Source organism: Pleurodeles waltl, chromosome 4_2 (genome assembly GCF_031143425.1).
Source record: "Pleurodeles waltl isolate 20211129_DDA chromosome 4_2, aPleWal1.hap1.20221129, whole genome shotgun sequence".
NCBI classification, from domain to species: domain Eukaryota; kingdom Metazoa; phylum Chordata; class Amphibia; order Caudata; family Salamandridae; genus Pleurodeles; species Pleurodeles waltl.
The window spans coordinates 1037290614-1037312774 of record NC_090443.1 but is presented as its reverse complement, the minus strand read 5'-3'; the positions used below and the strand labels follow the sequence as shown (position 1 = coordinate 1037312774).

The 22161-nt window shown below is 45.2% G+C and overlaps 1 protein-coding gene across 2 annotated transcripts in view; it reads right to left on the bottom strand.

The window, feature by feature from the left end:
- Positions 1–9899: 9899 nt before the first annotated feature.
- LOC138293664 (aldehyde dehydrogenase family 3 member B1-like) overlaps positions 9900–22161 on the bottom strand; it is a 121149-nt gene continuing 108887 nt past the window's right edge. For both annotated transcript variants that reach the window (XM_069232966.1, XM_069232965.1), the window contains 2 exons: positions 12941–13040; positions 9900–11892 (listed from right to left, as the gene is read on the bottom strand). In XM_069232966.1, the coding sequence (XP_069089067.1) occupies positions 11681–11892; positions 12941–13040 (312 nt within the window). In that variant the 3' untranslated portion in view covers positions 9900–11680. The remainder of the gene's footprint in view (positions 11893–12940; positions 13041–22161) is intronic.

Below are 22161 nucleotides of genomic sequence, written 5' to 3'. Positions count from 1 at the left end.
ATTGCGAGTCCCTGCGACTCGCAATTTGCAAGTCGCAAATTGCTATGCAGTACGGTGTCTCAGACACCGACTGCAACTCGCAATGGGGTCGCAATGACCCACCTCATGAATATTCATGAGGTGGGTCGCAAATTGCGGCCCCATTGCGAGTATAGGCACTCGCTAACATGGAGGCCTGCTGACGTCAGCAGACCTCCATGTTAGCGACCTGCTTTTAAATAAAGCAGTTTTTTTTTTGAAGTGTAGCCCGTTTTCCCTAAGGGAAAACGAGCTGCACTGCAAAAAAAAACGAAACCTTTAGTTTCGTTTTTTTTTCAGGGCAGGGAGTGGTCCCTGGGACCACTCCCTGCCCTGAAAAAATATTTTGGGGTCCAGCCACAAACTGGAAGGGGTCCCATGGGGACCCCTTCCAATTTGCGATTGGGTTACCATCCACTTGAAGTGGATGGTAACTGCGATGCCATTTGCGACCGCATATGCGGTCGCAAATGGTATTGCATCCCAATGCGACTCGCAAATAGGAAGGGAACACCCCTTCCTATTTGCGAGTCTGAAATGCATTTTGCGAGTCGGTAACGACTCGCAAAATGCATTTCTGCATTGGGATACGCGTTTTGCGACTCGCAAACGGCAAAACGTTTGCTACATCTGGCCCGTGATCTTTTAAAGATGAGACTGACTAGCAGGGCCCACCTGTGACATGGGCAAGCTGGGACCACACCCAGGATGCCAACCCTCACAGGGGCACAACAAACAGTCTGCGGTAGGACCTGCAAACAGTACAACCCCTCTCACTTCACCCCTGTTTTTAAAAAAAATCTTTATTGGTTTTATACAGAAAAGAAAGAAAAAACAGAGAACATATTGATAGCAAACTCCATCATGGTGCTTGCAAAACCAATCACAATAGTGAACAGTCTAAATCAGTGGCTCCCAACCTTTTGACTTCTGTGGACCCCCATTTTATCATTACTGGAACCCGGGGACCCCCACTGAATCTCTTGGAATCCGGGGACCCCCCACTAAGTCATTACCTAAAGCGGGGAACCTATTTATATTATTTAATTTTCTAAGCAGTCAGGGATCCCCTAATGAGGCTTCGCGGACCCCTCGGCGTCCCCGGACCACAGGTTGGGAACCACTGGTCTAAAGAGTAAACACGGTGGAGTCGCCTAAACCTAATCGTGCTGCTCCCCAGCCTAAAATGTGGCAGAGCGCTTTAGCAAAGCCGGCCCCTGCGTAGGCGCGAGTCGCGATCGAATATTATTTTTAAATTTGGTAGGGATAATGATCCTCCTTATTTTCAACTAATGGATTTTGATGGTTGTGAGAGTAATTCTTGATGAAGTGGATGTCAGCACAAGTATGCTTTACATATGGACGCGGTTCCACTGAACGTGGTACGGTTTTATTGTAGTCCTTCTGGCCATATTACACTTTGCATGATACCACGGCGATCACACACTTACCACTCAGTCTGCAGATTCCTATTATGATTCAGTGGGGGTCCCTGAGTTCCAGCAAAGATAAAGTGGGGGTCCACAGAGGTCAAAAGGTTGGGAACCACTGCCCTAGACCATACAGGGGAATTTAACGATGACCATCAAGAGGAGTAAGACGCTGAATCATATATTTACTTGTTAAACACTTTGCTTGTGCTTTGTTTAACAAATAGTCTGACAGCGCCACCATGTGGTGTACTGCCTTAAATGTGCACCGGTGTTACGCAATAAACCAAGAGCCAGAAAACACTGATACAAATTAAGCACTGGTTTATCTGCCCTAATCCCTGTTCGTGTATTTCAGCAGATGCCTTAAACCTCATTTCATAGGTCACAACCTCTTCCTTAAAGCCCCAAACCTGCAACCTGACCATGGCCTCATTCAGCCTATTGATCTCACCAACAGGTTGCCTGATACCACATAACCCCAACTAGCAATGACACATAATTGGTGTTAATTCTAATCTACCACAAATAAACTGGAGTAAAGACACGCAATGTATTTTTTGTTCTTGAGAACACATGACTAATCCCAAGAATATCACTGGAGTATCCACTAACCTCGTGGGTCCGGAGCAGCGTCCTACTTTCCATAAAACGCTTCGACACCCCATTAGATGTAGTAAGCGCTATATAAAGTCAATGACAATTACTAGGCTGCGGTGGGGGCAGAACAAGTGATCAGGTGTGGGCCCCCAAGGGCAAAAAGACACCTGATGAAAGAAGGGCCTCACCTGGCGCTGCAGGCGATGGACTCTTGCTGTTCTGTTGATCTGTCAATCAAGAGCCATTTTATGCAGAATCTGCGGATGTGTTATCGAAAAATGGCGCTGCGAGCACCCCGGAAGAGTAACAAAGGAACAAAGAAGGCGGTGCAGGTCAGGACTAGCAAAGCCAGGTGGACTGGCTGGATGACTGACAGCAAGGTAGCCTGGAAGGCTCAATGCTTGCTGGCTCAGGGCCAGACCCAACATGTGCTCACGTTCACCCTGACCCATACTCAGGACCACTGGAATTATGCGATTGTGCGGCTATCTTCGCATCATTATAGATTTGCTCATTTGCCACATACTCCACCATCTGTCACACAATCTGCAGATTTTAAGAAACAAAAATGTGTTTCTAGCTCAAACGGTTCAAATGTAACTAAAAATGCAGTGACACGTGTTGATGCACAACGGAAGGCTATTTGCATAATTGGACTGGTCACCTTTCTGCTGCTTATTGCTATATATGGGTGTTACACTGGTTCTAGTGTGGTGCAACCAATGCCCAGACAGTGTTACCAGGTTCAAAAATGACAAAATAACGAAATAGTGCTGTTACAAAATGTGCCCCATAATGCCACGTAAGTTGCCTTTCCTTGCCACATAATTTACTCAAAGCTGCTGCATAATTTGGCCCTCTCTTGCCGCATATTTTCAGTGGCCCTGCACATACTTCAGTAAGTATAAACACGGTTCTAAAGCTATCTGGTGCATTGCACCCTCAGTGCTGCAGCTCCTCCCTCCCAGCCACCAAGTCCTAGCAGTAGAAGCGCGGGGGGCGTTGCGGGGGGAGGATTGAGGACCGATTGATGCCCCCCTGGCTGGCTGCATCAAAGGCTTAAGGGCTGCTCTGCTGCAGGTGTTCACATTTTTCCTTGTGAGCAGCTCTAAATATTAACCTGCGTGTAAAGGTGTCCAGTGTATCTCACCTGCTCTGGGGCAGGGCCTCACTCCCAGTCACGACAAAAGCTGCCCTCTCACAGGACAAGCAAAAAAGTGATGAGTGCAATTCATTGTGAATTCATTTTCACCACTGGTAATTGCTCAGGTCACATTCCAGTCCATTGTTTTATGTCCAGGCAGAGACCAGACATAAGCAAATCCGACTTGGGGCCTGATTTAGATATTTGCAGACGGGTTAATCTGTCACAAGTGTGACGGTTATTCCGCCCGCCGCATTACGATCTCCATAGGATATAATGGAATGGTGATATGGCCGATGGGATATCTGTCACGGTGGAGACAGAGTAACCCCGTCCGATGGGATCTAATTCAGGTCCTTGGTCTTTCTGTTATAGAAACAGTCGATCCTGAACTGCCAAGCCAGGTCCCCTCTAGTCAGGAACACAAGTAACTCCAGACAGTATTTTTGGGCGTTTTGAGGCCTCATCAGTGAGGGCAGCATTAATCCAATACCACAACGAGCAGGGGACCCGTCTGAGAACATATCCAGACCTGCCAACCTCTAAAGACCTTTCAGAGTGGAGAGGAGGGCAATGTCAGGTATCTGCAGGGTATTTGTTGTTTGGGAAGAACTACAAAAACATGGCTGTGGCGCACCAGCCTACGGCAGGTGGGGTGAGGTGAAGAGCCGGACAGCCTGGGTCAAGAGTGGATTTTCTGGGTCACAACAGGAAGCGGCAGTATTTAAACTTCAGGAAGACACTTGGCAGCTACTTGGCCAGGTTGTGTTGTGCTGGCTCCCTACTGTTGCTAGTTTGGCCACTGTTCCTGCATCTCGCCTCTGTTATTTTGTTCCTTGGTAGTGAGAGAGTGTAGCTTATATAATCTATATTAACATTAAATGATTATGAATTAAGGTGTGATACTGCCGCATAGAAACTATCATAATAGCAATTTTGCTTAGACGTGCGCTTGAATTGTGACCACGAAGAGTGGCCACCAATGTATACACAAACTAATAATGATGATCAAAATGTTTATGTTACGTTTAAATGAGCTTTTACTAACATTTGCGTTATTAAGTCTGTATTGAAAACCTCATAGGCCTTAAATTAGCATGAGCCGGAGCTTAGCTGCCTGGTTCTCATATTAAATGCATTTTTCTATTTTTCAGTGTGCTGACTCATAAGGGGCCATGACCCCGCATGTTCTTTTCCTTCGAACTTAGAAGATGAATGTAACCATGTAGATTCGTTTCCCACTGCTTCTCATCATCTTGAAAACTAAATGTTATAAATTAATTGAAACAGTGTAGATTAATGTAATGTACAAGGTCATTCAAACCGGTGAAGACAATGGAACTGCTGACCAAAAGATGTGCAAAGAATTACTAAAAGATGAGTTCACACCGGACGTGCCACCTCTGAAGACGTCAATTAGGAAGACCAATCAAAGACTTGTAAACCAATATGGGGTGAAGATTACGATTACCTAATGTTTAATTTGATAGGTTAAAGATAGTGGGGTATAGCAAATGTCCAATAGAATTTTGGGGGAATGTACTACAAAAAAGGGATAAAAAGCCATGTCACAGAAAGGTCATTACGGTGGGTTAGGGAATGCTATTGATTTTATCCAGAAACTCTGTCACTCTGTTTGGTGACTTGAGATTTTATTAAAACCATCCTTGCCCTTAGTTTGTCCATTTACACTTTACCTCCTTATGAAGGAAGTGCCCTTTTTGCCCAAAGAGCTGAGTTCTGACTAATGGCGATTTGACTGATGTCTTGAAGACGAAGACTGAACCTGTGCGCTGACCTAATTTTTGGAGGGTAATCATGACAATGCATTTGTGATTTGTCTGTTTGCTTTTCCTTTCTAGGTACCAACTGCTTACTTTTGACAGAGACCATAGCTAGATGTTTTCCAAATTGGTGTTCTAAATTGTTTTGCATGAAGCCCAACATGCGAATGCTAATCACTGGTTAGGACAGGGGTTCATCAAAGTGACGCAAATAGACAAACGATCGAGACTATGGTTTGTTGAAACTGACGCAATATTGACACTCTGCTAAACTTGATCTATGTTCACGCCTTGTTATGTCCTGATGTTTGTGATTCTCGCTTTAATGAAATCTTATCACAGTTGCCATATCGTGACTATGCTATTATGTTTCTTGGTGTTGAGATTAACGCATTTGCTACTAGATTGTAATCAATAGGGAATAAAATTCATAAATTCTACTAAACAAGGTGTGGTTATTCATGGCTGAAAGGTCATGGTAGCGTCTTTGAATTGATTAATGACTTTGACTAAAGTGAAATGCATTGTTGTGATAAATATTGATGACATTATTGATGTATTGATTGATATATTGATTACCTATCTCGTCCTACGGTGTCTCTCAACTGGGTCAAAAGATTCATTGGCCTAAAACGAGTCCTGATGTGTAATAAAATATCATAAAGGGACGCGTTAACAGTAGCATACCTTGACCTTGCTGCTGAGATCTGCTTCGGCTTTGTTGTACCACTGTGAATTTCCCCTTTAGAACTCTTAGATCATTTGTCTGTTTATTCTGACCTTGCTTGTCTGGTTCTCTTTTGGCTCTGGTGTGTTACTCTGGATTTACCTTTATGACTCTCCAACCCTCTTGCCTCCTATGCTGCCCTTGCTCTCTGGACTCTGGTTTGGTTGTGTTGTCTGTCTATGGTTTCCCATTCACTTTTTAGGCTGAGCCTGGACAGTGCTTGGCTGTCAAGATGATCTGTTGTATGTACTTTGTGGACTTTAACTCCTCCCATCGCCTTGGCTTTGTCTAGGCGCTTGTCTTGTAAAAGTCCTTGCTTGGTAGTGGGTAATTTGGCCTCCTGTTCCCTCCTTTTTCCAAGTTGTTCACTCCCCTGGAGTATCGCACCAGGACCTGGATGCTTCTGCAGGGACTTTTTTTTATTTTTATTGATGGGCGTTCCCCAGGCTCAGTGCGCCTCCAACTTCTGGAACGCCATGCTTTATCTTTCACAGTCACTTGCTCTCCTCCACCTGCGAGCATTTCCCTGGCTCAGTGCTGCGCCTGCTTTGTCTGTTACAGTATTTCCAGGACATGGCGGCATTTTGCCAGCGGCAGCATTAGGGCGTACGATAATTCACTCTCTAGAATGTATTTCATTAATGACCATTTTAGTATTTATTACGTACAAAGCAATACTTATGTTTGTAATACTAAACGTGAAAAAGATATTGCCTGACTTGAAAACGGTGCCCGCTTGGGACAAATGTCCGACCGTAGTGATGACAAGCTTGCTGTGCCTGAAAACAAGATGCTCTTTCTAGTCTGACGTCTTTCATGTCAATTGGTCTTGTGGCATTTTCCACCTTCTATGTTTGTGGCCTGAGTGTGTGTGGGGTGGTTTGGTCACTGGTGGCAGCTCTTGTAGTGCCTCTTCTTTCAGCCCCTCAAGTGGTGTCTGAAGAGGGTTTGTTGAGCGGGGGTGGACAAAACCCTACCTGCTGGTAGTCCCGGCTGGAGACCGCAGCAGGCTATAGGAAGAGCTCCTTTTACCCGTCGCTTCATGTCGGCCCTGGAGAAGCAGCTACAGAACTGGTAGCTGCAGCACCCGCTCAGAAACTGAGCCTACGTACCACTGCCTGGTGCCCACCGGCCATGGCGGCTAGGATAAGGTGAAGCTACAGACATGCAAAGGCGTGCCCGGCCTCCGCACTGCGGGGAGGTGCTGGTCCGGGTCTGTGCCTGCGGTCTTAACTTCGCTGACCTGATGGGTCTATAGAATACTATATAACTGACTGCCAAGCCCCACCCTCACCCCCACCCTGGTTATGGAGTGCAGCGGCACCATGGAGCAGCTGGGGGAGGGGGTGACTGACTGACAGGTAAGCGCCTCGCGTACTCTTCTAGCACATGCCTTTACCTGGAGTATGTCTTTAACGTATGCTTGTTTTAGGCGACGTTCCTTGGGTGTCCGCTCAAGACGTTTGTTGTTTGAAAGTGTGCAGGGGATAGACCTTTGACTCACAAGGGCCGTGTAAACTGTAATAGGCTCGTCACTTGTCGTCATTAATAAGTGATTTCCTTATGTGATGCTGTGGATCGTTGAGTCAAGCTTTGTCTGTAATGAGTGCGCAGGAATCAATCGATGAGCATCTTCTGTGTGTCTGCCATTTCCGCACCTCTCATGGTCAGTACAGGACACCACCTCTTAAGTTACATGTGCCAGGCCATGTTCGAGTCAGTATATCAATCCAGTTGAAATAGCGCCTCTGGCAGTATGCCCAGAGGTCCACGGATGGTCCTAAGGCACTGTGTGGTGTTGAATGGAGGACAATTCTATATCTCATATCACTTGGGTGATCCGGAACACAGATTTTACACACACCCGGCACGCGCTAAAGTGCATGGATAAGGGAGCAACACGGCTGGAATATGAGTGTTCAGGAATATCCCTGTAATGGCATGAAGGGGAGCAGGGCTCCATCATGTGCTGCACATCACTCTATTAGGAGGGTCATAGTGAGAATACACGCGTGGCACGGCTGACAGAGTGAGACTACACCGGCTACTTGAGGTGTGAGTACGCACCTCCCGCTCAGTATAGTCCAACTTGCAACATTTGTAGAACTTTCAGGACAAGTAGGTGTTGTTGGTACTGTACTTAGCAGCACTGGCAGCAATAAGCAGCAATGGCCTCCTGAGAAAGGCATGGGCCCTGTCATCTAATACTTCACAAATTAAGCACTGAGACAAGCATGAGACTGGGAGGACGTTATACCAAGAAATGCAAGGCATGCGGAGGCCCTGGCATTTATTATTTTACAAATCAAGCACTGGGGCAGACCAGGGTAACTCAAGTGAGATGACCTGATCTGATTTACTGCTGTGACCTCACAAGTCTGTACAACTTGATGCCCCTGAGAGGATCTATTGTTAAGGGCCAACTCTCTGAAATATAAATCCACACCTGATTGAAGGGTTAAGCCGACATGGCACAGACAGTGGAGCAAAGAAAGAGGGTATCATGAAATTAGAAAAGTCAGGAGAGGGGTGCCGGTGAGTGGCCAAAAACAGTACAGGTGCAAACAGGGGGGTGAGAACAGAGGAGATATTGCAAAGGAGAAACATACAAGTGAGTGAAGGCAGCCAGGACTCCAACACAAAAGGAGGGGAAATGGAGAATGTTAGGCATGTAGGGCAATTGTACACCTTAGGGGCAGGTTTACTAATATTTCACACAGGCAGCAGAGCAACCAAAGCTGCTTCAGAGGGTTGCATAAGTGGGAGAGCAGGACAGAGCAATTGTATTGTAGCTGAATTAATTTTATAGGGCCTGATTCACAAAGGGATATATGAGTAGTATATTTAAGAAGTGCAGAGTCTCCGCACATAAAAAGTCATATAGTCCTATCTTTTTATGACCAGAGACTCCACACTCCTAAAGATACTCGGCCCGATTCACAAAGGTAAACTTAGACCAAAAGTCTAAGCTTTGACCAAAAGTTTGAACTGAGACTAAAAGTGTAACTTTACAAAGAGTAAAGTTAGACTTTCGGTCTAAGTTTAGACCAAAAGTGTAACTTTAATATAGGTAAAATTGGACTTTAGGTCTAAACTTTGTGACTCAGTCCCACAACTCGTAAATTCCTTTGTGAACCAGGACCATTGTATTTATTTATCATAGCTGAATTGGTGGGATAGTCTTCATTAGTATGTCGTAGTCACAGGGCCTGATTTAGAACTTGGATTTAGATTTTGGCGGACGGGATATCCGTCACCGTTGTGATGGAGTAACCCGTCCACCCAATTCTAAATCAGGCCCATAGACAGCATTGCATTGGTTTATAGAACTTGCTTAGCATGCTCGTAAGAATTGGAATCAGTACTAGAATGTGGAATTGTTGGGAACCTTCACATGTAGAATACTTAGAGAGCAGTTGAGTCTCTGGCACCTGTTGAGATGGAAGTGCTGTGTTTGCTGTGGACCATTGTGATTAACTACAACGCATGGATTTGGATTGTGTAGAGCATTGTTTTCTAAGGATGATGCAAACTGCTATATCTACAAAGATATGGCACTGCTGCTGTCTTCCCAAGCGCTGGCACGCAATTAGGATGCCGAGCACCACACACTCACCTTTGGACCATGATAGCGTTTTTGTACTGGAAGGGTATCTTTCCACAAAATACTATAAGCAGACATACTTTTAAAACTTTTTTCACTTTGTTGCACAGTACGGCAGGCATGCAACATTTGTAAAGTTTAAAGAAAACAATCTTTTATCCCACTTTGCACCTGCCTGAAGGAAGTATATTTTTGGCCCAACCCCCCCATGCACAAATGATAGTGGATAGGACTTTGCGTCAAAAACAATGTTTTTTTTCATGGTAACAGCCATGTTCCATCCATGGACTGACCAGTTGATGCAAAATAACACAAAGCGGCACAAAAAACTATTTATGTTACTTTTACTCAAATTTCCAGCTCAAGAAGGGTTTTGCACAAGAGCCGATTTTATCATGGCTTTGACCCAGACTGTGTTGTTTTGAGACCTTCACTAGTGCAAAGCCTTGATATATCTACCCCAGGTGCACAAGGCCAGAGATATGAAGCTCATGCAAACACATCAACAGTCTGGAGTCATAGGATCAGGCTGTCTGAATGTTAAAAAGACTAAGCCTAATGCCAACAAATGAAACCTCCACAAAACAATAAATCAAGTGAAAATCATAAGGGTTTATTCATAATTATGTTCATTACAGAAGGCAGAGAGTTGTTAGATAAATCATGGAGATCAACAAACCTAATAAGTGAAAATCAAATAATGCAAGAGAATTAACAACGTAAGGTACATCTCTAAAGCAAATAGCAGCCAGAACAAAAGTATAGTTAAGCAAGAACATCAACATTAAGTCTGCCTCCAAAGAAAATGAATTACAAACTCTAAGTATAAATCAAATGACAGACTGATATGGAGTCTGCACAGTTAGGAAAGCAAGAAAAGTCTGACACATCTCTCAAAAACATCATCTAATATTGGGTTTTAGGCAAAGAAACCCACACACTCGGTATGGCGAGACATGACTTAATAGGGTTTGATTAACAAAGATACATTCAAGTAAACCAATCATTTTGCAAATACACAAGTAACATCATATAAGATAAATCTATTATACACCTGCTTTGCTGCATATTAATAAAGGGGTGTGCACAGGAAATAAAGGAGGTGACATGACATTAATGTAAGACACAAATAGGTGGATCAGCTAATGAATGGAACCTAGCAAAGATTTGAGGAAAGGACCTTGAATGTTACAAAGACAGGAACATCCTGAACACGGCTTCCTCATGAGGAAGGCACATTCGTATAATTAAATGAATAAAGTAAACAACACCGTGAACAAGGCTTCCACTTTGCTGAATTTCTGAAATGGAAAAGCACACAGAGAAACACATGCACATGGACAATGCCCATTCTCATAAAATCAAAGTGCACTTTGTTTCTGCAAATGTGAAATGAGGTCTATGCAAGCTGGTTAAGGCCTAGTCAGGCTAACTTAAACACATCTACATTAAGTGTTATTTTCTTATGATTAAAAACATGTTGTCACTCAAAGGGCGACACCGACAAACTGAGGTACAGTAAGCAGCGGGGTCCAAGTGTTTGACAGGTAAAACGTAGAATGCTATGTTCACTAGTCAGATTGCACTATATTCTTTTTAATACATGAACTAGATCTATGCTCAAAAGCCGTAGTGCCACAGTAGATATTTGTGGACAGGGCCCTCTTAAGTTTATGTCCTCAAGGCGCTTGGCAAATGAATAAGTGAGAAAATGACAAACATTTGAATGGAAGGATAGTGCAAAGTAAAAACATACCTAATAGAAAATAAGCCACCTCTTATGGTACCAATTAAACAGCAAACGTTTGTCAATATTAAGGCCCTGGAGGACAGGGGAGGCAATTTAGAAGTGGGGGATTGAGAGATGAGTAAATTAGCAGCCATGAGATCATATGAGATACATTAAGAAAGAAGCTTTAGAAAGGGCTAGAGTGCGTAAATAGCTACACATCGCAAAGGATATAACATGTCGGAGAGTTGTCAGGTGCATATTGAGTATAGCCGCATCTTTAGCACTTATGATGGGTGGCTATAGGGACAATGAGGATTCAGAAGAGACTGATAAGCCAATTGAGAAGCCAAGAGATGGAATATTGAAGATCTGGCCCCAATGAAAAGCCTGATTGAAAGGGGTAAGTTAGTCATTTGACAAGCAGCCACACATGCCACTGACTCTGATTCAGCCCTACTGACCTTCTAAAGGCAGGAGCCTCTGATAATCTCCAGATTTCTCCCTTGGTCAGTGTGCTTGTAAGATACAACAGAGAGGCTCTGGCTTACATTCCATCAAGTGGCTTGTTGAGACACCGAAGGAAGTGAGAATCTGCCCCTTCCTGTTTGTCAGCCACCCACTCATGCCCCTACTAAGGTCATCTAGGTCTTGATTGTAGGCTCAGAGGATGGCGCAGGTCCAGCTGTGCTTGACTCCAGGGAGGCAACCAGGATCCTCAAGTTTTCTTCAGTGTATGGCGGGTATCGGACAGCGTTGAGGTGCTCCATACCGGGGCCTCTTAGGAGCACGCCACGGTGGTTCGAGAAGGTGTCGAAGGTGAACCTGCCATGGTACTTCCCCATGCCGCTTTGCCCTGCAGCAAAACAGAGAAAAAATATTATAGGGGCCATTTGGAATATGCAGCTTAACTGTGCAGATTGTGAAGGAGAGGAGCTCAGGGAGCCTGGCAGGGGCACTGATGACAAAGATGGGATTGGCGTGTATACCAGCGTGTATACCGGAATCTTACCTCCCCCCTGAAGCTTGAGTCTAAGAGGGAAGCTTTGAAAAGGGCATCACTCCACGCAGCAGCCATTTTGTACTTAGGAGTCCATTCAGAAAAGCAGGACACATCTTATGCTAGCCACAGGTGATCCTGAAAATCTGGGATGATTTAAAAAACCAATCACCAATCTCATTCTAACAACACAGAACTGACCTGCCCTGTCCACTCCCTTCTGCTGCTACAAGGAGGAGTTGAAGGATATAACCCTTCAAGATGCCCAGTTACACTTTAAATACTTTTTTGAAGTTTTATAAAAAGTGCCCAATGCTGTTGGAGCGCATTACCTAAGGAAAAGATTACATTTCAGAAGGTAAGATTATTTTTATTTTTTAGGTACAGGGAGGTTAAGCGACTTTCAGAGAATTCCAAGATATTGAGCCAAAACCAGTTGCCCAGTTCCAAAGCTGGCAGCTCTGCCCATTATTCCACATCTACTCAATTCTCTGTTCTCTTTGCTTTCCTTGTGTTGGGTAGTTTTCTTAAATGTGTGTTTGAGTTTTACTAAGACTTGGCTAGTGATGTTCAATCTGGAATACTGACAGGTGTCTTTGAGTAAACCTGGATTCTTAGAAGTGTACCTCTCTCACTATTGCCAATATATTAATCCAGAATGGACTTGATTGGGATGTGTGTACAAGAATCATGGTGCATCTCTGCCTCTCTCGTACCAGAGACTATGTGATTCTGATGACAACCTAGCAAGTTGGAAACAGGCTATTCGGAAAGGGGCTGGAAAGGGTCAAAGGACACATGCAGGTTTGTTTGTGAACATGCGTGCCTGCACTTTAGCTCCTGGTCTCTGAAACTGTTTGCATGCACTATCAGACTCCAGCAAGATAAAGATCAGCTGCCATACCAATTCCCCCAAAGGGCAGTGAAGTCAGTGTCATTTGCATCATTCCATCATTGCCGCAAAATCCTCCGCTGCTTGTCCGTGCCAATATTGTATCCATCACCTGCAATCCAGGTAAGACAAAGGGGGTTAAATAGATAAGGCTAGAGATAGACATTCATGCAAAGCTCAAACTCAACAATGAAATAATAGATTGACCTATTGGAAGTTCAGAATATTTTATGAGAGACCAGTGCCTCTGAAAGTCTCATTGGGGTTCCCCATTTACCCAGGTCTTGAGATTGTATGTTGGGATGTTAACATTCATTTGTTTAAGAAGATTGCTGCATGAATATAGCGTATGGAAAACAATCATTGTGTCCTGAGGAAGGCTTTAGCAAATTGATCTGTAGCTGAAACATGCTAACAATTTCTGGGTTGAAGAAGTTGGGTAGAAACCGAATGCTACCTTGTAGGAGGCTGGACTGGCTTGTAGTGAGTACCAAGGGGTACTTGCACCTTGCACCAGGCCCAGTTATCCCTTATTAGTGAATAGGGTGTCTAGCAGCTTAGGCTGATAGATAATGGTAGCTTAGCAGAGCAGCTTAGGCTGAACTAGGAGACGTGTGAAGCTACTACAGTACCACTTAGTGTCATATGCACAATATCATAAGAAAACACAATACACAGTTATACTAAAAATAAAGGTACTTTATTTTTATGACAATATGCCAAAGTATCTTAGAGTGTACCCTCAGTGAGAGGATAGGAAATATACACAAGATATATATACACAATAGCAAAAATATGCAGTATAGTCTTAGAAAACAGTGCAAACAATGTATAGTGAGCAAGACAAGGAGCCCTCTCTGAAGCCGGTAGCACCCGGAGAAGTGCCAGAAACAGGCACTACGAGGATGCGTGAAACGGTGCTTGCCGAAGTTGCACAAAGGAGTCCCACGTCGCCGGAGACCAACTTAGAAAGTCGTGCAATGCAGGTTAGAGTGCCGTGGACCCAGGCTTGGCTGTGCACAAAGGATTTCCGCCGGAAGTGCACAGGGGCCGGAGTAGCTGCAAAAGTCGCGGTTCCCAGCAATGCAGCCCAGCGAGGTGAGGCAAGGACTTACCTCCACCAAACTTGGACTGAAGAGTCACTGGACTGTGGGGGTCACTTGGACAGAGTCGCTGGATTCGAGGGACCTCGCTCGTCGTGCTGAGAGGAGACCCAAGGGACCGGTAATGCAGCTTTTTGGTGCCTGCGGTTGCAGGGGGAAGATTCCGTCGACCCACGGGAGATTTCTTCGGAGCTTCTGGTGCAGAGAGGAGGCAGACTACCCCCACAGCATGCACAAGCAGGAAAACAGTCGAGAAGGCGGCAGGATCAGCGTTACAGAGTTGCAGTAGTCGTCTTTGCTACTATGTTGCAGTTTTGCAGGCTTCCAGCGCGGTCAGCAGTCGATTCCTTGGCAGAAGGTGAAGAGAGAGATGCAGAGGAACTCGGATGAGCTCTTGCATTCGTTATCTAAAGTTTCCCCAGAGACAGAGACCCTAAATAGCCAGAAAAGAGGGTTTGGCTACCTAGGAGAGAGGATAGGCTACTAATACCTGAAGGAGCCTATCAGAAGGAGTCTCTGACGTCACCTGGTGGCACTGGCCACTCAGAGCAGTCCAGTGTGCCAGCAGCACCTCTGTTTCCAAGATGGCAGAGGTCTGGAGCACACTGGAGGAGCTCTGGACACCTCCCAGGGGAGGTGCAGGTCAGGGGAGTGGTCACTCCCCTTTCCTTTGTCCAGTTTCGCGCCAGAGCAGGGCTAAGGGGTCCCCTGAACCGGTGTAGACTGGCTTATGCAGAATTGGGCACCTCTGTGCCCAACAAAGCATTTCCAGAGGCTGGGGGAGGCTACTCCTCCCCTGCCTTCACACCATTTTCCAAAGGGAGAGGGTGTCACACCCTCTCTCAGAGGAAGTTCTTTGTTCTGCCATCCTGGGCCAGGCCTGGCTGGACCCCAGGAGGGCAGATGCCTGTCTGAGGGGTTGGCAGCTGCAGTGAAACCCCAGGAAGGGCAGTTTGGCAGTACCAGGGTCTGTGCTACAGACCACTGGGATCATGGGATTGTGCCAACTATGCCAGGATGGCATAGAGGGGGCAATTCCATGATCATAGACATGTTACATGGCCATATTCGGAGTTACCATTGTGAAGCTACATATAGGTAGTGACCTATATGTAGTGCACGCGTGTAATGGTGTCCCCGCACTCACAAAGTTCAGGGAATTGGCTCTGAACAATGTGGGGGCACCTTGGCTAGTGCCAGGGTGCCCTCACACTAAGTAACTTTGCACCTAACCTTTACCAGGTAAAGGTTAGACATATAGGTGACTTATAAGTTACTTAAGTGCAGTGTAAAATGGCTGTGAAATAACGTGGACGTTTTTCACTCAGGCTGCAGTGGCAGGCCTGTGTAAGAATTGTCAGAGCTCCCTATGGGTGGCAAAAGAAATGCTGCAGCCCATAGGGATCTCCTGGAACCCCAATACCCTGGGTACCTCAGTACCATATACTAGGGAATTATAAGGGTGTTCCAGTAAGCCAATGTAAATTGGTAAAAATGGTCACTAGCCTGTTAGTGACAATTTTGAAAGAAATGAGAGAGCATAACCACTGAGGTTCTGATTAGCAGAGCCTCAGTGAGACAGTTAGTCACTACACAGGTAACACATTCAGGCACACTTATGAGCACTGGGGCCCTGGGTTACCAGGGTCCCAGTGACACATACAACTAAAACAACATATATACAGTGAAAAATGGGGGTAACATGCCAGGCAAGATGGTACTTTCCTACATACCTAAATTCCATAATACCAGGAGGGGCATTCTCTCTGTTAATTGAATGTAGTGAATGATGAATATCAATTTATAACCATTAATGAAGCATGCAGAGTAATTTACACAGTATGTGTCAGCACAAATGTATGTGTTGGAATAATAGAATATAACAAGGGGACCCGCTTCTGCTTCCCCATCTTCCGAGTGATCTTCCTACAGTGGTCCTTAGGGTACTCCTAATTGTTATAAACCTGTAAGTAACCTAGTGAAAGTGTTCCAGAGTGGTTCTATCACCTGTAAGGAGACTTCATAAGACATCTGCTCACACGGGTATAACAATGACACCAGCTCTTAATATGGCTCTGAGTGTCTTTTGGGGTTGAAAAATCACTTTAATATTAATCTCAGAGTGATTCATTTCCAGTTTTCTATTTCATTTTTTCCCAATAATCTTGATTTTTGGTTCAGGAGTGCCACGATAAATCTTAGAATTACTCCCTTTTTATTTAGAGGGGGCGATCCCCCTGTGCCCTACGTTCTCCTAACATAACCCTTTTTTAGCCGTATCCCTTAACAATCACATGTACCATTATTTTTTAGTTTAAATAATTTTATTAACCGGAACATCAAAGTTCGAAAAGAACTAACAAACAGTTTTACACAATTGTAAGTACCCGTTGCCTGTCACATTTAAAGGTGAAGGGGTAGGCTTACAGACATTTTCAACTGGGATTGCATCACAGAATTGTCACAAACCAGCACAAAATGTTTATTTTCTGATTTACTTTCCAGAGCAAAACTGGAAGCCTGCTTTGTGTCACTTAGCGCCAATGGGCGCTACATGGGCGTTCCCATGCTAACAATAGCAGACCGGGTTTTGCGCCAAAACTTAACGCCATTTCAAAGGAGGCATTAAAAGGAGAACGTTTTTTATTTCTTCTTTCTTTTCCAACTTTGCATGCGTGCTGCACTGTGCAGCACACATACAAAGTAGGACTGTTTTTAAAATTAAGTCTAAGGATAGTATTTTGTACTGGAAGTATTTTGTTCAGGAAGCCTTCTTTAAACGCCTGCTCTGAGGCCCCCTTTGCATACGTTAAGCAGGGTGCATGCATAATGTAGGGCAAAGGGTTACAAAGTGGTGCAATGCATGTAAATGTGGCGCAGGGAAAAGGCCACCTTAGCGCCGCCTTTGCGTAAAAAAATGACACTAAGGCAGCGCTAATGGGGCGCTACGCCCTCTTAAATCTGGGCCTAAATGTTTTGTTGTGTTTTCGAGAAGAATATAATGGTGCACACGCACAACACTGATCAGGGTTGTTTAATGGTTTTGTATGTCTACAAACCTCCTTACTGCTGCAAACATGGCTGGATCTGGGTGTGACGCAACATGGTTAGTAAAAATCTGGAAAGCCCGTGTCTGGGTTCTTCTGTGCAGTTCCAGTCCTTATGTCTGTGTCCAGTGCATTTTTTTGGCACTTAAGGGCTATGACCCCCGAGGCCTTCAATGCTACATTTGCACGTAGGGTTGAAAGCCTCTTGCGCATTGCTCATGTACCCTCCTGCGATACTTTTACCAATATCTCAGGTCTAGAATGTTCTCTCATTCAGAAAGACACAAGTCGTATCCCCAACAGGTGCTTTATATATGTTTAGATGATGCTGAACAACAATGTGCCAGACACTGTGCGTGATAAGGGTATACCCGAGTGGGACTCCTTTTTCCATGGTTGCAGGGTGTTTCATAAGGCAAGCCCCACTGCACTACTCCTCCCTTTGTAAGGAACAGGAACAATTCTTTATTGTTACATGCCCTGCAAGCAGTGGAACACCTGAACAAAAGACTATAACCAGGGGCAGGGCCAAAGGAACACATGAGCACCAAAGACATGATCTGCCGGCCCATCTCCTGCTCCCGATTGGCCAGTGGACAGCTTGTCAGTCTCCCGCTCCTGATTGGCTAGAGTGCTTCCTGCCTGTCTCCTTCTCCTGATTGGCCAGTGGGCTACCTGCCCGTCTCCCCCTCCTAATTGGCCAGTGGCATTGCTTAATTTGTAAATAAAAACGTGCCGGCGCTCAAAGCCCTCTTCTTAAACATGTGGCTGCTGCAATTAAATGTGGGAACACAGAATACTGAGGCAGCGTAATCCTGAAGCCATCTCGGGCCTCTTGAACCCATTTACAGCCACTCCCTGCCCTTTTGGCTCACTTTTGCAGCTTTCTGCTTTCTCCCATTGTGACGCTTTTTCGTTTTTCTCTTCCTCTGTCTTTCCCATATGTCTCTTTTGCTCACAGCAAATGCTGGAGGTAGAAGAATAAACGCAGGCCCTCAAAAATAAGTGCCGGTGCTCAGCACCGGAAACAACAAGCACAAATTAAGCACTGGCCAGTGAGCTGCCTGCCTATCTCCTGCTCCTGATTGGCTAGTGGGCTGCCTGCTCGTCTCCCGCTCCTGATTGGCTAGTGGGCTGCCTGCTCGTCTCCGGCTCCTGATTGGCCAGTGGGCTGCCTGCCCATCTCCAGCTCCTAATTGGCCAGTGGGCTACCTGCCTATCTCCTGCTCCTGATTGGCTACTGGGCTGCCTGCCCATCTCCTACTCCTGACTTGCTAGACAGCTGCCTGCTTCCAGTCTACTAAACCAAAAGAACAGTATGGGTTTTCTCCCACGCTAATGGAAACAAGATGACAGTGCAGTGTTGGCAGTTGAAAGCCATGGAGCTGTAAAACACTGTAAGATACACCATGGTTCCCTTCAGTATTTAAAAGTCAGCAGTCAGTTAGCTTGGGCACAACATTCGCTGTTTCTGACATAATATAGCCCAGTGTTCAGGGGTATGCTAGACTGCTTGACTTCATCATCCCCAGAATGTCAAAGGCTTAAAGGTTGGTACTTGACAATTCAGTGAACTTGCAGTAGTTTATTGATTCTGTAGAACTAGGAAAAATGGCAATACTTTGTTGCAAGTCCTGCCTAACTGTCCCTCAGTTCTCCAGGTGCTGGAGAATAGCCCTGACATAGGCTGTCAACCCAGGGGGGACGTGCAATAGAAACTATGCTTACCCATGCCTGGGAGTATTTGCAAATGTCAAAAAGGTACCAAGACAATAAGCTCCGCCTGGGCACTAAATAGTGTCCCAGAGTTGGTCTGAAACCAAACAGGACGAGACAGAAAAGGGGTCTCCAATTGCCATGGTAGATAGGGAATGGCAGGTTGTCTGATTTTATACAGATTGCATATAAAAGACATGGATTTCGGCCCTGCCAAGTACCAGGCATCAGGCGCCAGACTACTGCATTTCAGTGTGGTGGTACGCATCATTGCGTTGAAATGCAAAGTCACGCATGTATAGGGCCTCCTCAGCTGTCAATCCGGAGCTCTCTAATTAGCACCACTGTGTGACTGAGCAAGCTAGTTGCAGCGCGCAGTCCGCGCTGCTGCAGCAGGCTTGGGGCTGCTGCAGCTGAGCTCGCTCTGCTACAATGTAACCCATTCACCCGACACCGCTGCTTTCAGCACTGATGTCACAGGAGTCAGACTGATTTTGCCCAATGAGACATCGAGGACAGACACTCATGTCTCACAGAGACACACGTATAGGTGGGCTGCTGCTGCTCGCACCATGTTGTGCTGTGCTGCATACTGTTTGGCATTTAAGTTCAAGTAAAGATACGTGTGAACTAAAGTACTCTTATAAAATGCAGGGGCAGATTCACAAATAGGCTTTAAATTGTGCACAGCCTTAGGCTTTACACGGCGGTCTTTTGACTAATTAAGCTTTGCTGCACAAAGGGACTATGTGCAGTGAGGCAGACACTACTATCCTCATTATCAGCAATGGGGCTAGAATCAGATGTGCACTTTAATGTGCATATAAGCGAATGGTTACTGCTTGCCCTGGGAAGTTGGTAGAGCCTTCTCAGTGGCCACCGCCAAGCTATGGAACTCCTTTCTCCGTCATCATACCAGCTTTAAGAATCATACATCCATTAGAAAATCCCTGAAAACATGCTCTTTATATTATAAACTGAGGTCGCGTCGATGCCCAGAACAGAGACCTTGATATGTCTTTTCCCTCATCTGAACTAACTAGTCCTAGCGCCTTGACGCCTTCAGGTATTTGTACGCTATTCCAAATCAATTTCATTTTATTTTAAGTTTGTAACCAAGAACTGCAAGGTTCAATGAGTTTGTGCGCTACCTGCCAAGTCACAATGGGTGGAAGCATATTAGCGCACCTTTTCAAGGTTTCACAATGTGTGCATTGCGGTGTACAGAGGGGATTGAGGATTATAAGGCACTGGTAAGTATTTGCATTGCCAATTGGTACTTTGCACTCACAAAATCTTTATGAAAGCAAAGGATTACTAGTGATCTGCCTGCATTTGGATAGGCCCCTCACCACAACTCTAGTGGTGAAATCAATAACGCAGCAGGAGAGTAATAGAGCACAACATAGGTATAAATCTTCACCTTAGGAAAGAACATTACGCAGAAGAAAATGAGTTACTTACCTGTAACTTCATTTCTCCAGTGTTGGGATCTTTCATAGATTCACATACTTGAATCATTCCCCATCGTCGAAGTGGGAGTCCTAAGGTAACATTAAATAGCAGAATAAAATTTCTTTACATATAAAATAATGTTAAAGTTAATTCACTTTTACAGCTTATTGCCATTATTTGAATAGACCCAAAGTCCAGCCAATCAGGCGACAGCACCCTAAAGAACCCTCACCGAACCCTCACCACAGGAGCTCCAGTCTCTTAGATTTTTCTAGCACAAGTGATATAACTAACAAGAGGACATAAGGGGAGCCTCTATGGGGAGGAGGGTGGTCCGCATGTGAATCTATGAAAGATGCCAACACTGGAGAACTGAAGTTACAGGTAAGTAACTCATTGTCTTCACAAGTATTGGATCTTTCATAGATTCACATGCTTGAACCAGAATAGAAAGCAGTTTTGTAATTTTACATATTGTTACATTATCACCCTTACGGTTGGTGGGTTGTCAAATAATAATAATATAATTCGTTATTTTTGACCTATAATGTGCAATAAAACATCAGATATATAGAAAGATAGCATTCAAAATAACAGAGCCCTCCTCATAGAAACAGGTGCTGTGAAAGTGTGTGCTCTTCCACGTTGCAGCACAATACATTTTCTCGAAAGGAGCCCCTGTGAACAAGGCAGCTGATGTGGAAACTGCCCTTGTGGAGTGTGCCTTTGCCTTAGAGGAAAGCAAAGTGGTTTGCCCACCTTGGAGTGGCAAAACTGTATAGTTGTGTGATCCACCTTGCAATGGTTGCCTTTGTAACAGGTGTGCCTTGTTGAGACTGTCCATAAGCAACCAAGAGTTGCTCAGATTTATGAAATTGTTTGGTACGATGCAAGTACATTTTAAGTAATCTCTTAATGTCCAGGGTATGCAGAGATTGTTCTGCCGGGGTTGCTGGATTTGGGAAGTATGTTTGTAAAATTGAACACTGTGTCACTGGATTGAAGCTAGTCTGGCTGATACCCTGAAACCATTCTCGGGATGCTTGTTTCTGATCCAGGGAGGACATGGCCTGGCACTTCAGGCTGGACTGTTCCCAGGAGGAACAGGGTCAAGACTGATTTGCATATGGTTGGGTCCAAACTGGGTTGGCATGGTGAGCAAAAGAACGATGGCTTAAGCTCAGATCTGTGACTGGGGGTGAGTGTTTGAAAAGTTTCAATACTCTGTCCATCATTCTTTTTTGTTGCTAAAGTTGCCCTAAGTGGGAAGGGTATGCCCTGATGCCGGTCCCTTGCTCACTGTGCCACTTGATTCTAGCTAGCCTGGCCGAGGAAGGGTGATACCCTGAAATGGGTCCCAGGATGCTTGTTTCTGGTCTAGGGAGGACCTGGCCTGGCAGTTCGGGCTGTACTGTTCCCACAAGGAACAGGGTCATGACTGATTTGCATATGGCTGGGTCCAAACTGGGGTGGCATGGTGAACAAAAGAACGAATGATTAAACCCAGATCTATGACTGGGAGTGAGTGTTTGAAAAGTGTCAGCACTCCATCCATCACCCTTTTGTGTTGCTATAATTAGAGGGAGCCTGGATCCGGGTGTAGAGCTTGGCCCTGGTGCATTGTCAACAGGGACTGCTTGGTCTGAAGATGAACAGGCTTGGGCTCCGACAGCAGGAGGAATTCCAAGAACCAGTATTGCCTGAGCCATCTGGGAGCAATCATGATTAAGAGGCACATCTCCATCTTCATCTTGTTGAGAGCTCTCAGTATCATGGGGATGGGGCAAAGGAGCACGCATATATCCCGGACCATCTTATCAAAAAGGCATTCCACCATGATCCTGGGTGCCAACTGGCATAGAAGCAGCATTTTTTGTTCTTGTTTATGGCAAAGAGGTCTAGTTTTGGTTTG